Source organism: Nematolebias whitei, chromosome 2 (genome assembly GCF_014905685.2).
Source record: "Nematolebias whitei isolate Nwh7 chromosome 2, NemWhi1, whole genome shotgun sequence".
NCBI classification, from domain to species: Eukaryota; Metazoa; Chordata; class Actinopteri; order Cyprinodontiformes; family Rivulidae; genus Nematolebias; species Nematolebias whitei.
The window spans coordinates 5,219,218-5,237,299 of NC_056499.1; the positions used below are offsets into that span (position 1 = coordinate 5,219,218).

The 18,082-nt window shown below is 40.8% G+C and overlaps 1 protein-coding gene across 1 annotated transcript in view; it reads right to left on the bottom strand.

Annotated features, from left to right (window-relative positions):
* Positions 1-18,082, bottom strand: part of zfhx3b (zinc finger homeobox 3b) — a 149,394-nt gene that overhangs the window by 25,341 nt on the left and 105,971 nt on the right. The window contains exon 6 of the mRNA XM_037689592.1: positions 669-776. Within this exon, the coding sequence (XP_037545520.1) occupies positions 669-776 (108 nt within the window). The remainder of the gene's footprint in view (positions 1-668; positions 777-18,082) is intronic.

Sequence of the window (18,082 nt, forward strand, 5' to 3'; positions counted from 1 at the left end):
CAACCTGGTTAAAACTGTAGACGCTGTTTTTCCACAGTGAATTTAAAGTAGAAGTATTTCCTAACAATGCAAGAAAAATAATAAATACAAAAGTAACAAAACTGACCACTAAACGGGGCATGTTTCTCAAAGTATTCAAAATATGAACAGGTAAACGTCAGGCTTGAAGCTCCTCCCCTCAAACTGCACCTACTTCCTGTTCAAGGTTTTTTCACTCATACGCCAATAAAAAGGAACATAGAAAGTACTATTGTAATAGGATTTAAGGACACTAATATTGTTTGTGTCTGTGTATGAAAAAAAGCTTTTGTAAAATCATGTGTGTGCATGTGTGCACATGCACACTGTTGGGAAGACGCATCTATAGAGCAAATACAAAACATGCGTCACATGTCACTGATCATATAAAATAAATTGACAGTTTATTCTGACTTGACTGTTTATGATGAACTTTAATGACTGGAAACATGCTCGATGAAAATGTGAAAAGATAAAAAAAATATATATTGACTTTTGAAAGATCCTGTTCAATATCTAAAAAAAAACAAACCTTTGAGTTTGAAGCGTTTGATTTAATGCAACAAGAACAATAAAACTGTTTTCTGACACCGTCCAGTTGCACGTCCGTCCACATCTGTTAAAACCTACTTGGTAAATATTGGCCTTACCTGTCCCTTTGGTAAGCTCCTTCTCCCCCCCACTTTCTCTGTCTTTGGTTTGGTCCTCCTGGTCTGTGGTGGTCTCACTAGCAGCCTCCACATCCTCGCTGAGCTCGCCTGTAGGTGAGGAGGGGGGAGAACAGGATATGTAAATCACCATGCTATCAGAATTGGTGGGAGCACTTAAAGGGACGGCAGCGGGGGGGTTTTTTTCTATAGGAGCTTGCAACAATTGTATTTGCTGACACACAGTTGCAGGGTTAGCAAACAAAGAGAGCAGAATCTGTTTTCTGCTCTCTGTCACCTCCTCACACTGCGAAACATATTCCATCTTGGATTATAAAAAGAATTAAATTCAGACGGAATAAAAATAATAATAATAAGCCATCTTTCGTTGTCATTGATAGTCTCAAAACCATAAAGGAAATTATAGTTCTTTTTTTTTAGCATGGACATTAAACTGCATGGGGGAAACAAAGCACACATGTGGACAGATGAAACAAATATTTGTAGCAAAGCTTATATCAGAGCACAATGTCCCTTGCTGCAATCTGCTAGATTACTTACCAATCCCAGTAACCCTATTTTCTTTCTGGTATTGAACTATTTAAAAAAATCATAAATATTTAAACTTTTAGGCTACAATTCATTGTATTTTTCTGCCAAGTCAAAGGCAGAAATCCCCTGTAACCAGCTTAAAAGCCTCGGCTCAATATATCAGGCCGTTTAGGAGCATCAAAGTCCAAACAATGGATATCCAATAATGCCATTTGTAAGTAACACACAGAAGAAAAGATAGCAAAAACAGATAATAAAAAGCGCATCAATCATGTTTATTTCCCTCCAGTGCCCCCTGAACATCCCCTTTGCCTGTTAAGTTTGTTTAAAAGTAGAGAGACTTGCATGCAGTTGCATTGATTTGACAACAGTAAACTAGGCCGCAGTCGATAGACTCTATCAGTTATTACACAAGTCAGCTAATTCTCAGCAAATGTACTTAAATGCTCTTTTGAAAATGCTTTCATGCTTTGGTCTCTACTCTATGAGCTATTGATATATTGACAAAACTACAACAGCTGCTGAAATATCCTGTTCAAGTATTCAGCCCTGCAGTCATCACACATCCAATCTGAGCTCGCTACATGACTACCCCGAGCCAAACCCGCTTTTATGACGTTACATTATCCTCTCACCGCTCTGCTTATTCCTTGAGTCATAAAACGCTGAACACGTGCGTACCTACCATATTGTCAAACTCACTGTGATAAGTCCTGTTCATGAATGAAAAATACACATGACCGAGTATCAACTGATGTGTGCGCGCGTGTGTGGAACAAACATCTATAACAGGGCTATTCAACAAAATTGCTTGGGAGGGGGCACAGTTTCTGAAAGCCAGCAGCTCGGGGGCCGGACATCCAGCGATTAAAATCATTATGTAAATAAACCAAAGTTTACAATGATCTGTTATTTTTTTAATGGGTTTATTTTATTGCATTGAATCATAAATGCAATAAACAATATATATAATTTTTTAACCCACTTCATAATTTTTATAATTTTATTTTTTATGAAGTGGGCCTGACTGAAGTCACCTGTGGGCCTGAAATGGCCCGCGGGCCGCCAGTTGAATAGCCCTGGTCTATAACAAACACCCTCCTCAAGACTACCTGAACTAACTGTGGTATAAAAATGACTGTTGCCATAATTATATATAATAATTATTATTTATTGTATTTATAATTTATAATTGTATTTTTAATCAGGCGGGGCCAGGACACTCCACTTGCTGCTTTAAATAAAGTTGAAAGAAACAGCTGTTTGAGTCGAGTGACAAGTGTTAAACTTTACACCGATCTGATGGTTCAAGGTTCAAATTAAGATCTTTACAAAGGGTAACTGAATTCTATTAGAATAAAATTGTATTTTTTATTTACTTAAATACTCATTTAACATGTTTGATTTAAATCAAGTATTGTGATTAATTCATGTATTATTAATTTACGTATTTTTATCCACTTTATTTGGCACAGCCCATTTAGTGACACAGATTTTAGTCGTGGAACAAAAAGCTGTATAGCAGTGCTGCGAAATCCCAACTAACTACCGACAGCATAAATCTTCACAGCTGTGTGAGAATTAGCACACTGTACAGATGCATAGGTGCTCAGATTACAAAATAATCCCCAGGTAAATGTTTTCACCTTTAAAAAAAAATGGGGCAAGACGTTTCAGCTAGGTGGCACACGCAGCGAGACTAAGTCCCCACTCACATCAGAACACACCTAAACATTACAATGACAGGCAGCCAAGATTCCTAAGCTATTTAACTTCCTTGTTCCTACCCCCAAAATCGTGCGCAAACCATTTACGTGCACACTGATGTGTTTTTTTTTCCTCTTTAAACATCTCGATAAGGCAGTGTAATCTACATGCATGACAATCTGAGCACATACAACACAGAAATCAATGCATAATTTATAGAGAAACACATGATTCCAGGAGCGCTCTTATGTTTCTAAGTGGCAAATCATTTTGCCCATTTCTTGTCTTAGCTACAACAGTATTACAGAATGATTAAAGCTGGGCCAACTATAATTAATGAAAGGTCAAGAGTGGCCTAAGAACAGGACGCAAATGAAAAAGACGCTCAAACTGTAGCCATAGATTCACTCTGAATATGGATTAGGAGGAACACTCAAAGCTAAGGCCATTTCTAACCCAAATATGAAAGATGTAAAGGACAATAGCCTGAAGGTTGTCTTCTAATTAATTGTCTTCATTAACTGCTCTAATACAATGATATGAAACAGTTTCATTAATCTAATCATGCGAGCTGAATAAGCCCCACTGCCAACGCAGAGATTAAGCTCATCTGTTCTGAGCGTATAAATTTCCGCTCTGCTCTGCCAGTCAGTCAGTGGGGACAGTTTATGGGCTCCAGCATCTCCAGACAGACACAGGCACTCATGCACCATCCAGGCGCTCAGCCGCCTTCCCTTCAATGCGTGCAAAGGCCCAATCAGACCCATAGGTGTCACTCTATACAAGCTGGGAGAGAGAAAACTGCTCACACATTAATAAGGTTCAGGAAGGGGGAGGGAGGGGGGAGAGGCCGACCAGCATCAGACAGAAACACACAGAGAAAGGGGGGAAAAGGGAAGAAATATGTGGAGATGACAAAAGCAGATGCTACGCAAAAGCTGTCCAGTGAAGATGAGACACCGAAAAATGGAAAGATTACCTTCAGATGAGAGAGAGCGGTCTTTCTTCTCCCTTGAAGAGCAGTGATTACACTAATGCTAATCAGACTGACAAGCACAAACGGCCTGATAAATAATTGATGGTAACCGCTGCACTTTCCAGTATTCTTTCTCAGACTGTAGAGAAGAGCAGCAGCAAGTAATAATAGTCACTCTGGATATCTTTCAGTGGGTCAAGCTCCTCCTCCGTCCGCGGCTCAGCTGAATATACTGCTGTGATGGTAACTGCCTTTTTAAAGTGTAGAAAAGAAGTCTTACCTGAAAATGGCTCTCGGATAATTTGACTTCTTTTGTTACACATTTGGATTTCAGCTCAGCCATTTGTCTACTTTAGTGCGTCCTGGAGAACCATTGCGGGGGTTGAGCCGAGTTTCTCTTTGGCTCGTGAATATCAGCAAAATGTTTCATCTCTTTGTGTCTAAGCTCTCATTACTCTCATTATCATTATTGAGGCTGTTGTCATTTTTTAACCAGGTGTCTCAGGACTGCGCTGTAAATCGTGAAGGTGTGCGCTGCCCCCTGCTTTAACCCGGGGCGGGCAGCTTCCTCTTCTTTAGCACTGTGCTGTTAGATAAAAAGCAATCTTATTTCATACTTCACAGACTCCATCTTTTCTCCCTTACTTCTTCTTTTAAACACCCCCCTATTCTCTCTCCCCCCATCATCCTTTGCAGCCCCCTTCCTTGTATCAAAGTTGGCCTGACTCTGGACTGGAGGGCGCAAAATGAAAGTGACAGGAGGGTACCATGGGACAATGAGAGACAGGACCCATGCAGAGGGCTTTCTTGCATTGTCTGCTCCTCATATCAGCACCTCTGCACTACATACGCAGGACACCCCCCCCCCCCCCGCCCCAATCCACTCTCACTTAAAGGCATAACATGCAAGAAAGCCCTTCCAACCCTCATTATCACGACCCCACCTTTCCAACACAGACGATCTTAGAGGCTCTCTCGTCATAAAACCACAACTGAGCAAAACGTGCCACAAAGTAGCTCGAGACAAAATGGAACATCCAATAAACCACAACACAACGTTATCGGAAACGGTAATGGCTACTGCATTATAATGCGTAAAGCTGAATTAAAACTAAATTAAAATGGACAAGTTATGTGGTGCGGCCTTTTTTAAAAGGCTTGTAACACGTCCATTTTGAAGTGAATGAAAATTAAACGTGAAATCTAAGATTCAAATAAACAGAAGTTTAATAAAATGCACCAAACAAGAGCTCAACTTGTGCAGACAAAATGAAAGTTCACACGAGCCCCTGACTGCTGCTCTCACACACAGTTTCACATCAGCAGAGTAAGCTACCTCGGCGCTACTGGTCGGAGCTACGTGTTAGATTCCTGACTCGTCTATGGGACGCTTGCCGGCCTCTCCCCGCTGGCCCTGCGGCGACCTCGGGATCTAAATGTGAATGAATACTTTGTGTCTCCATGGGGCTCAGGGCAGGACGAACAAGGATAAACGAAGGGAGGAGGAGGTGCAGAAATGGAGGAGGGGTACAAGGGGTAAGGAAGCTAATAACAACAAAAAAAGACCTTTAAAAGTTAAATCACAAACAACCATGTTAGCAACCCTTTTGAATTGGACCACTCGTTTCCCACTGGCGCCCGCTCATCTCAGCAGTCCAAAGGTCATCGCTTAATTTAATCTTCTCTGCATTTACAAGTTAACGTTCTTCAGCATCGTCGAAAATGAAAGACAAAAGAATAATGATTTCAAGTGGCTAACTTTATAATTATGCTCCTCTCGATACTTGGCGAATCATCCTCGAGCTGCGTGTAATGTAAAAGATCTTTTCCCTTAATATGTTACCTCGTGGGAAATTATACTAATTAGAAATACTTCTCACAATAATTGCATGTTTAGATACATTACAAATAAAAGACTGTTGCTCCAGTTCTTTTGTCTTTATGTTTTACTTGGGTGATGAAAGAGAGGAGGATCTAGGTTAATGTGGCTACACAGGGACTGAGCATTCAGGGACTGCTCACTCTTCTGTATCACCCCCCCTCCCAGTACACACACACACACACCACTGACTTTGCTGAATGCCCAAGATGATAGCTGCTAACTAACACATATTATGTCCACAATGGAAGATGCAGGCTGTACTTTTCCCTGCGAGGATGGTAGGCTAAAAGCCTGAATGAGGGGCCAAAGCATCACAGGGCAGCACACTCCCATCTTCTCCGCCTGAGGGACATTGTCCCGCACAAAGAGTCGCTCTGACTCCCTACCCTCCCACCCCCCCTCACTGTGCATTTATGCTTATTGTCATCCACGTCCGCCTGCTTTAAAATAAACCTCTTTTTTAATGCATCGTTCTCATTTTTCCTAAAGCTCAAACTGTTTTCTCTTATTTGTGGATATTAAAAAAGACAACTGGGGAGGGCGAACTGAGGATGGGGCAGTTAAGAGGTAGCAGCAAAAAAAAAAGAAGCATCGCTGCTGTCATGAAGGGCAATCACATCAACTCTGAAATATTCACCAGTGGCTTGGAAAATGTGATGGTACAGTTATGACAGGAGAACAGGCACCCCCCACCACCACCACCACTCTAGCCCACAGTCCCCTCCCCCCCGTCTCCCTCTCCATCAGGGCGGAAGCGTGTTGGACATTCTGAATATGTATAACCCGGAAAATGTATTGATTTTTCATTTGGTGAAAAAGGGACAGAAAAATCCCATAACCTGAAACTGTCACAGCTCTTTTGTTCATAGCTCATCTCTCCTGATGGTTGGCTTTTGCCACAAACTCTCTTTAATTACCAGGTACAGTGAGCTTCAGAGTCGTCCTCCGCAGAGACACAGCCACATACAGCCTGCTGGGCTTAACAAGACAGCCCACATCTATTATATATGACACACACCCAGCAGCTTTTGTTTCATATTTAACTAATAAGTGCACAGAATACGACTAAACCCACGGATTGTTTTTTTAACACAAGTATAAAAAGCTTGAGGAAAACCTTAAATATATATATATCTATATATCAGTGTGACACGTTAAAATGGTCTTTTTCATATATATATATATATATATAACAAAACCAATACTGAATTGTCCAAGCACTTATTCTATGTGCTTTTTGAAGCCCTTCTGCTTAACATGAAATCCTCCTATTGATCCAAGTTTTCTCAGGTAACAACCAGGTCCTTGCATGTTTTCCTGAGTGTGCACACTCGTGTATATCTGTGTCTATTAACAGGTACTTATCTGTTTATCTCTCCTTTTAGGCACTGCAGACCAGTACAGTGAACTGTCTGAAAAAGATCTCTGTCTGTCGATTTATTGAATGTACCATTTGCATATCTTTGTAGTGCTTCCATCTGCCTGTAGACCGTTCTGTGGAGGTATTAGCTCAGAAAATCAATGTTGCCATGGTTGGATGTATGCAGCTCGTACCGCTGCACGTGCTAGCAGTCCGGCTCCTAGCCCCCACATGAGTCCTATTTACATGAGTCCTGCTGGCATAGACGCCCCCCACTCCTTAGTTCTTCCATCTTTTTAAACTTTGAGCGCACAAACACAATTTTTAACATTCCCCTCAAGAGCATGCTGGTTTGCCATCCTCCTCTGTGGTCGTCCTGCCTCTCTGTTTCCATATGAAGCCCTGAGCTTGACCGTCTGTTTGTTTACGAAAGCGTACGCAAAGATAAAACAGAATCCAGCGAGGTTATGAATATCAATTTTGCTAATCAATTTTATTTCTAATATAAAATGTAGGGTAGCATTGACAGGTTTGCTCCCAAAGGTCGAACGGACTGATAAATTTAAAATCTTTCATGTAAGTAGCGAAGAAAAGTGGAGGATGGTGAAATGGTGTTTTCATATTTATTCATTTTTACACCTATTTCTTTTTATTACATCATACACCTATACATTTATGGATGGAGACGGTTCATGGGAATACCTTGCCATGGATACTTAGTTTTCTTGAAGAGACTGGACTGGACACGTGGGGAAACTTTTCTTCGTAACACCAACTGGCTGCTTACTTAATTGCTTAAGAAATTCGATGATTACGCTGCACAGGCAGTTTTAAACACAGCACGTGTGCAGCAGCACATTGGATAAGAAATAAAAAACTCGCCTTGCCTCCATCCATTCAGTTTCTAACACAAATCAAAGACAGGGAGATTTATTTTTTCACCATTTGTCTTTCTTTCTATTCGTCTTTGCATAGACCATCCATTACTTTCACATGAAATATGAAAAGGCAATATCCTCTCTGTGTTTGTACTGAAGCGTAATGCGATTGTGTTGTCATTTATAGGAAATAATCACAAACCTCTCTTTCATTTTCCAGTTCAAATAACCATGAAAAATTAGCCTTCAATGTCAGGGAGGACAACAAAGGGATGCACACAGACTATTGCCTCACCACTGCGCTTGACATTTCTCCTTAATAGGAAAACGGGTGGTTGTTTCCATCTTTTTTTCCAATCTTTTTCTTTTGCTAGCCTCGTTTATTTTATTTTTTTTCACCTAATTAAAAAGTTCTGCACTCAGATCTTTGCAAATCTATGCTGCGTCTTTACTCGGTGGCGGGTCTGTGTGTTAAAAAGAGTTGGAAGGTTAGAAAACTCTGGTCCCGTACACATGCTGCACCCTGCTCATTAGCACCCCTACCCCCTTCTGTTAATGGCTGCTGTTGAAGGGAGATGTCGCCAGACAACCACTAAGGGGCCTGGGTCGCCGTGACTACCGTCCAGCAGCCTGATAGATAAATAATTCAGGAGCTATCAGACTCTCTGGCAGCAGAGCCGTCCCAAAAACACACTCTCAGGACACAGCTTGTAAAGACCCTCCTAACTGATCAGCATTTAGCTCTTACAACCAGATATGTGTCCAAGACCCCACACAATTAGCCTGAGCTATAGTCCAAGGAGCCTTTTAATTCAGGAAACCTTTATTTTATCGCTGAAGAACAAAGTAATCGTAATTGCCTTCTGTATTAGTCCCGGTAAAAACTTAATGGGTCGTTTTCCACTTAACTTATGCGCAAAATAAAGAACTTCTCAGCACATACAGAAGATCCAATAAAACAAGTTAACTTTATTTTTGCAGTGCATCAAAAAGAAACAGTATTGAGGTGTACTTACTAAATAACAAAATACAGATGTACTTTGAAAGGAAATATTATATGGAAAATCCCTTGTATTTAAACGTCAAATTAAGAAACGCCATTTTGAAGAAAGTTTCAAGAAATTCACGAGCCACTCCACATCGTGACTAAATTTTCATAACTTCTAAAAACGCTGACAATGTCGCTCAAAAGCTTCAAAAAATTTAAACACAATGTGATTTTTAACATTATTCTTGAGAGGAGAAACTTATCTGAAGTACGTCCACTTTAGTCAACCAAGTCGTAGTTTCTTCTCCTTCTTCTTCTTTCGGCACAGCGAACTAACTCACACGAAGACTCGGAGATTGTTTTTACGCCGGATCCCTTCCTGACACAACCACAGATCACCGAGCTACCACAGCCCTCTGTGTGGAGCAGAGCTGCAATCTGGGGCGCCCTAAGGAGCAGACGGTTTGATGTCTATTCATATTATATATATGATGATTCTCTAACAATCCATTTTATTTGAATATGTTTCAAACTATGAAAAAATCATGAAAAAAAAAAATTGCCACACCGCCGACATTTTGACTTCTTCTTCTCCACCGTGATCAGATCAAGTAGGTGCACGTGACGTCATCACGTTGTGCTGGCACTGCAGGCATCCTTGTCACTGGGTTGTCTTACAAAACCAGCGTATTTTATATCGGTGAGTTATTTTGATAACGATGTCCAATATTTAACTTTAACGCTAATATCGGCCGATACGATACTATGACGATAATATCGTGCATCCCTAATAAAAAGCATATAAAATGAAAAGTAAATAAAAGTATATAAAACAAAAAATATATATAAAACAAGCTACATTTAAATAAATAAATAAAGTAGTTAAGGATCAAATTTGATCTATTTCTAACTATAGTTTGATTATTGTTGATTATTGGCAGGTCAGAATGTGTAAATAACATGAGGCTGGTTCTTGTGCATCATATGTATTCAAGCACAGTTAGCTATGCTCGATTGTTAGTGAACAAGCTACAAAACTGAAACAAGTGGTCTGAAATTTTCTACAGGGGCGGAACTGCACTGCCCGCTGTGCTGCTCTCCAGAGAAGGAGACTTGGAATGATTACGGTAAAACACCGCTACTCAGTTATCTTTGGCTCAGCCACGGGAGAGGCAGAAGACGAGACGGGAAAAGAAAAATGGGAACAGATGATGTGGCTAAAACAGAGGACAGCTGCTCAAAAATGACCACATAAATAGTCATGTCATTTTAATATTTACTAAAAAGCAAACCCTCAACTCCCCAGGAGCAATCGCTAAATCTTTAAGATTTTAGGGATGTGCACGAAGACTGTCTGATGTCCAAAAGCTTTAAGCCCTCTTTTTTTAAAATAAAAGGAATGCTCTTTCAAACTCCAGTGAAGAACAGCTCTGTAGGGGAGCAGATATTAAAGAGACATTTCACATGTCCTTGGATTATGAAGTAGAGGCCAATTAAATGGCTTCGCAGCATCCAATTTGTGCTGAGTGAACGTGTATGAATGGTGCGGGGACTTCAAGGCAGCAGGGATAAAGAGGACAGACCAGGGTGCTCTGGCAGGAAGGTGTGCTGCCTGATCAAGCCAACTTTGCCCTCGGTGGATTTCTGATTCATGCACTTTTGCGGACAGTTATGACGACACAAAAACATAATTTAAGGTGACTTTAACTCTTACAGGAAACCATTAGTGCTCTAAAGATCACAACTGCAGTTTTCATTAAACACAGGCTTTCCCTACACTCTTCTGTTTAATGCTGACTGAGCAGAGAGTTATGGAAATGAGTGGGTTGAGTTGTGGAGTTCATACCCTCGCTGGCGCATGGTCAGGAACTAACAACCTCTACCCTACAGAGCTCTGGCCTGCTGCTAAATTGGTCCTGTATTTTGCCACATCTTGCATTTTTATTGTGTGCATGTAACTGTTAAGAGTTGCTGTTTTTTTTATTTTTAATACATAATAGGTGCTGTTACTGTCGCCGCTACAAGGGACTCCTCGCTCATTAGCAAACGGTTGGAGAGTTGGAGGTAAGATCCTTATGAGGTTCAAATTTAATTATTCATCTCAGTGGTGGGGTTTTGGTGCAACTATGTGGCCTAAAGCCTGAACCTCTAACTAACAAAGGGCCGTCTCTAGAGGTCTGATGGAGTAAACAATTGAAAAAATGTTATGCCAAGGGTGTCAGTTACCAGGAGAACACAAACACTAATCACTAAACTAATCATTAAAACTTGCCGCCTGCAATAATATGGCTCTCTATGGGTTTGTGGTTCCTCCCCTGTGTACTGAACCAACATCCAAACGCTCCATCATGCCCTCAGTCCTGCCTCTTCCTCTTGAATAGGCACAGATACAGATCCCTTCTCTTCAGTCAGCCATGGTTTCTGTTGGCTCAAGCCAGGACTGGTGGCCTCTTGAGAAGGCTGTGATAAGAATTCATTTCTTCCCATTATGTGCTCTTGTCCACTGCCTCAGTTCATCAGTTCAGTGCAACCAAGTCAATGAAAGGGCCTGTAATGAAGCAATCAGATGCAGTCTGGTTTCCTGGGCTTGGCACTCCATTCTTGGCTACCAGACCCTATCTCTGAGTACGAGAGTATGAGGCTGGGGGCTAAGGCAAGGGGAGAGAGGACATAAACTGCAGAGGCATTAATTCAAGACATGGTCTTTCATAGACTGGAGGATAAGCTGCCCTAACATGTGTTTCACACCAGGTCTGCTGTCTCCCGTGGGTTCAGAAAATCACCCAGTTTGTGATAGAGCCATTAGTTTGACCAGGCTTCAAAATTGCCACTAAAGCAGTCCATCAGGTATCACTAGGATTCACCACTTAAGTTACCAGAAACTGGGTTTGGATGGAGCCCCTTTTCTTTGTCTTCCTCTTTTATCCAATTTTTAAGGCTGCTCCCATGCCATCACTTCTCCCCTGCTTCCTCCTTTTCACATCTCCAACATGTGGAAACAGTTATAAGGAGTTTGGGAGGAGAAGGCAAGTGTTGAATCCTGATCGTGCCTCAAAACAGAGGACTGTTACCAAATAATGGAAAAGTTTAATTCCAAATTAAAAGAACATTTATTGATCTAATACAGTTTTTTTTTTTTCTGTGAAGGATTGGAAGTAGTTGAAATAATCTTCGAAGTATAAATTTAAATATATTGTTTATATACTGAAGAATTACTGGAAACTTTCATCCCCAGTGCGTACCTGCTCTTCCACTGTTCATTCGCTGCCAGCTTTGGCCAAAAGACCCCACAGCTGGAATCTACCTGACAAGAGCTCCTTAACAAGCAGCAGTCATTAACCTCAGGAGCAGGCAGCTGCCTTGTGATGTAGTGCTCTCGGCCTGCTGCAGAAGGGCCCTATTGATCCCAGGCATACTTGGTGCTTTCCTGGATGTTTATAATCAATATGCAAATGGCCCGCAGCATTGATTCAATATTAATTTTCAATTAGGGAATTCTCAGGGGGTCCTGAGGGGTCAATACAGAACCATTCAAAGGAAAGGCTTGAGCAAGTTGCAGGCATTGACGTTCCTCTACCCAAGACAACTTACTTACTGTTTATTTAGCCTGCCCTGCAGTAAGTCCCGATTAAGGCTTCAGATAATGGGCAGTGAGACAGATGGACCTTTCTGCACTTCTGCAACACTCATTAGAGAAACTGGATTTTGTTCCAAAGGGCTTGTCCAAACTAATAAGTCATCATTTCACACATAGTTCTGTTTCCTGTTGAGCTAACTGTTGGCTACAGCTTAAAACGAAACTTTTCTATCATGACTTCATGAAAGAACTTCTCAACAAAATGCATGTTTACAAGAAGTTTAACAGCAGTTCTCATCCTGAAACAAACAAACAAATAATTATATTAATAATGACAAAGAACAGTGCAGCTCTGTGTTCACAAAGGTGTGTTTTTTTATGATACTTCCGACTGTACTTTGGCCTAAAATACTGTTGTTGTTGTTTGAAAGAGGAATATGGTGCATCTCAAATCTTGTTTTAACCAAACATGAGCAGGCTGCTTTAGACAAAATCAAGGACTTAAAGATTTAAGAGCCTGAGATGAAGAAAAGTGATCCTATAAAAATAATATAGTTTCAGCTACTGGAGCTTGAATTTCTTATATCATCGACTCACACACTCACTCACTTATACAATGAACTGCATTAGGACAAAAAAATGAAATTGAGTAGTTTAACTGATTCCATATTTTCTATGCTGAGCCAACAAATAATGCAGTAACATTTGAATACAATATTTAATACGTCTCTTTTTCAAAACAACAGTTCCGATTTGGTTGCTTGTCTCTACTATCGCTTCACATTTTGCTTCATTCTCTGAGAACAGTCTGGGACAGATTGCTGCTTTACAGCGATGGTAACTCTGAGCGCACTAAAGAGTCTTCATGGGAAAATTGCTACGAGTGAAACAGAGATAACCTGGCTGGACTATTTGCTGAAGATGCACTGCCTGAGGTAATTGGTTTAGGGATAACATTAATTACCACATTGCTCATTAATGGATGAAGCCTTTATTGGTTCCATTGATCAGCCAGACCTGTTAGCCATCATCCTAAGCAATGGTGGATGTAACAAGCTTACATATTGGCATATCAATTAATGCAATCAATTCCTGTCTAGTAGTTACCACGCACCCCCCTCATTCACCCACCTCTTTAACCCCTTACGATCACCCCAGGATTTTTCTTTGTCATGGGTAGCTCAGAGGAAAAGTCTAGGTCAAATAATAAAGTTTATAGTGCTTTCTTTTAATTTAATCATTTAACATTAGACTGGCAGCTAAAGTTAAGATGCAGTCAAAAAAGTCACTACTTAAAGCATCTAATAGTTCATTGCTGGAATTAGTTGATGCAGTTGATTTAATAAACAAGGTCTATGCCAGTGGAAGAAAACCAACAAACAAACAAACAAACAAACCCCAGCTGTTAACAATATAATACTAGCAACTTCAATGATATTTCATATCATGACTTAAAAAGATATTTCATGTACTGTATTTTTCAGCCTATAAGTTGAGGGTTTTTTGCATAATTTGCGTGCCCTGCCACTTATTCACCAAAGCAATGCATTTATGGATTTTTTTTTACCATATTTATAAACCAATTTTTGGCTGAGATATGACCGTGTTCTTTCATTGTGACTGAAAATATTGAATGCTACCATTTTCAGCCACTAGGTGGCACTTGAGTAGTAAGTATGTCATGATGTTGTGTGATGTAATAGGTAAAAGTGGCAATTAATGACACAATCGGCTTGCCGTAGTTGCCACGTTTGTCCAGTTCGCCTGGAGCAACCGTCAAATCAGCTTCATTTCGCTGCACAGCTCTGGTAAAATACAGCTAATTTGACCCTTGAAGTGAATTTATTAAGTAAAAGTTCAACTGAGACACACCTTTACTATACAGTCGAGCAAACAAATAATTGTTTTTAGGTGGTTATCTCGTTAAATTTCGAAGAAATGCACAACGAGTCCTCCCGTGCCTATTTCCGCGAATCGGCTTTTGAAATGCAGCTGATTTGACCGTCAAAGTGCATTTGTTAAGTAAAAGTTAGACTGAGGCACACCTTTGCTATAATTTCTAGCAAACAAATAATTGTTTTTAAGTGTTAATCTTGTTAAATTCTTGTTAAAGTCCTCCCGTGCACGCTCCCGCAGCTGCCATTTGGCAGCCAATCGATTTTTGGCACAACACCGGACCACATTTCCGGGCTGTCAGCGGTGACGCACGATAGATGCGACTTATACTGCGAAGCGATGTGTTTATGGATTCTTCCACTTTATTAGACATATTTGTACTAATGCGACATGTACGGCGGAAAAGACGATAAGTGCAGATGTCATGTATTATAAATTATTTTATTAAAGAAATGTTCTAAAATGGTGTCAGAATCCGACCCTGTAATTCAAAGTGCTCCATGTTCGAAGCAACAACTTGTTTGTATGAGTAACACTCCATTTAAGAATTCACTGATTACAACTTGAAATCCTTCCTGCGTCACACGTGCTAACAAGGGGTGACTGACTTTAAATACAAGGCTGCAGTAGCCTGGTATAACATGGTGAAATGGGTAAAACATCAAGAAATGAATGAAAGAGCAGGGCGCGATAACTGAAAGCACACCATGACAAAGTGGAGGGATTTACCGTTGGGCCTGCAGCACTTCATTTGCCTAATAACAGATCATTCTATAAGAAAGTGACTGCTCAGAGGGGGATATCAACCAACGGGGATGTCTCACCAGCAGAAATCCTATTTGAAGACAACACCTTTCGAGTGCTCATCCTCCTGCACGCCTAAGACGATCAACGCGCATGACAGCGCCCATTAATATGACGCCTGTGTAACCTTGCTCTTTCTCCTTCTCTTCCAACAGGAACAAAACTGATAGCCAAAGAGGAGGGGTGTTATGTTGTGACTGAGCATGTAGCAGGAGGGGTGGTGTTCACTTGAAAAAGACGCCTTACATATCCTCCTCTGAGCCACCTGTAGTCACCTCGTCGAAAGCAAAAGGAACACATGCACAAGAAGGAAGTGTTTATAACAAAATGCACCTTTTACTTATTTAAGAGGCGCATTTGAGGCAGATTTTACTCTGGCTCCCTGGCAAACTTGTATCAGACATTATACTGGAACACCAATGTAAAAACAATGCAATTCAATATTTAAAGAATGTTTTTATGCATCAACAAGATGAGTGACTGTAGATTTAAGCACCGAGATGAGAAAATTATCATTAATCTAAGCTGAATGTACACCCACTCCAACACAACATAAACATATGAAATGATTATTTCTTTAAATACACCAAGAAGAAAATGCCTCTGGTGACTGCCAGCACAATTCTGTTTAGTTCAAAGGAGCCCTGCACAGACAACACATTTGTTGGAGTGTTATGTGTCGAGTGGCAGACCAGATGTGCAGACAGTCAGTCGGACAGCGCTTACGTGCTCAGAGTTGGACCTCCTGAACACCCCTGTCCCCTGAGCGGCTTCAAGTAGGCTGAGCAATTAACAATTTCATGCTGATTGCCTGAAGCATGTTTTGCTATGCCATAAAGATAATAGCATAGAGGGTGCAGCGGCAGCAGACCCCCGCCCACCCCCATTCCCCCTCCTCTGGTGTTCCTGTATTGCTTCCATCTCTCAATTCTCTCCTGTGCAATTCACATGTTGAAACGGTGCACTGCCTGCTTGCTTTATTAAAGACCCTCTGCCTGCTTAGAGGGCACATTTAAAAAAAACTTATAAAGATGACTCCCTGAAGAGTAAACAGGGATGATTATTAAAGGGAAGGAGAAACTGGAGTCTTGGTCTCCCACTGGCTTCTTGATTTGAAAGTCTAATTTGGCAAGTGCACACAACAGGCGTGCAGGTATACAAAACACACTGGTTCCATTTTGAAACATGCTAAGAGTGGCTGCCAGTGACAGCCCTCTTCTTCTTTCTCTCCCTCAACATGGCATGACAGCAATCCACTCTGACCGTGGAGCTCACCACTGTGCAACAAGAAAATCTGTGTGCCAATAAACCCACGACTCGTATTCAGAGAGGAGCATTTCAAAGTCCAAACGGAGGCAACGGAAGAGACAACATCTGCAGCTGCGGGAAGCTGTAGTCATGATTTTGACTGTGAACAAAAACATCCAACTTTAAACATAGAAATAAATCTAGAAAGCTACAAAAATTGAAGGCGTTTAATTAAAATGTGTCTTCAAAAGTGCACATCTGCAAGTAGAGCAAGACTGACACCAAATGCACTTCAGCCACCGTTTAGGTGCAAACGGTTGTTTCTTGTTTCAACTTAAACACCACAATGACTGTGCACAAAAGCTCTATAGTAGTTTGAATAACATTCCTATAATTAATCATTTTTAAATATGTAAAATTTTGAAAGGTTTCCTGAAAATAATTAACCCCATAGATGTCCAATTGCCTCGCAGGAAAAAAAAAAACAAAAAAGAGATTGTATAGCATTTGTGGCCGTCTCCGTGCACATGAATATACCAGCAAAATGAAAAATTATATTGCTTTAAACATAAAATAAGCTGGTAAATCGATGCGTTAGGCTTGAAAGTCTTTGCAAGCCACAATATTGACAATCTAGCCGCAGGGATCATTGTTGTCACTGCGTGAAAACAAACCCTAAAAACATAAGGAGAAGCTGTGGACAATGGGTTGGAGCAGCCTCCCCCTCTGCCCCTCTGGCCTGCCCTCTCTGACCCAACCTACCCTACCCTACCCCCTCCCAGGCTTTCCACCCCCGGCTGAGTGTGAAAGTTCAGCTGGCGCAATGACAGTCTCAGTACGTCATCCGAACAGACGGGAGCTGCATTAAAGACCCTCACATTGTTTATAAAATGGAGTCAGTTATTAATTTGCATTCTGAAGGAGCAAACACACACACACACTCCGAGCGATAAGAAGAAACAGGTTTTGCGTTAATTTATATGATATAATGTCACCCCCCAACACCACCACAGACACACAACAACACACATACACAGGCTTATATATTGCAGTCACATCCCCATGCTAGAAGCGGATGATAATTGCGGACGACCAATAAATTACTGCTGCCTCCACATCAATTATAAGCATCACGTCTGGCAATGAGGAAAATGAGATCTTGTGACAAATTTCATGAGGGTTGGCTGCCCAGCAGCCTTTCTTAACATGCTACAGATAGCAATCCCTTATCTAGCCTCTGTAATGGGGAGCTACGGATGGAGAGATGGAGCTGCAGCCATTTAATTAAAAAGCTTGGGGTAGGGGGTGGAGAGGTGTAATTCATTGAAAAAGCACAAGAAGGAGACAAAGGCTTTGTGTCCAATACATATTTTACTCAGTATTGATACTCGTCACAAAATTTAGATCACCTCTGACACCAGCAACTCTGGAGATTTTGTCTTTCGTTCTCATCTCCTCAGTATTTTTCCTGTTTCAATCATTTTGCTAACCTTGTTTATGTAATATATATATATATATATATATATATATATATATATATATATATATA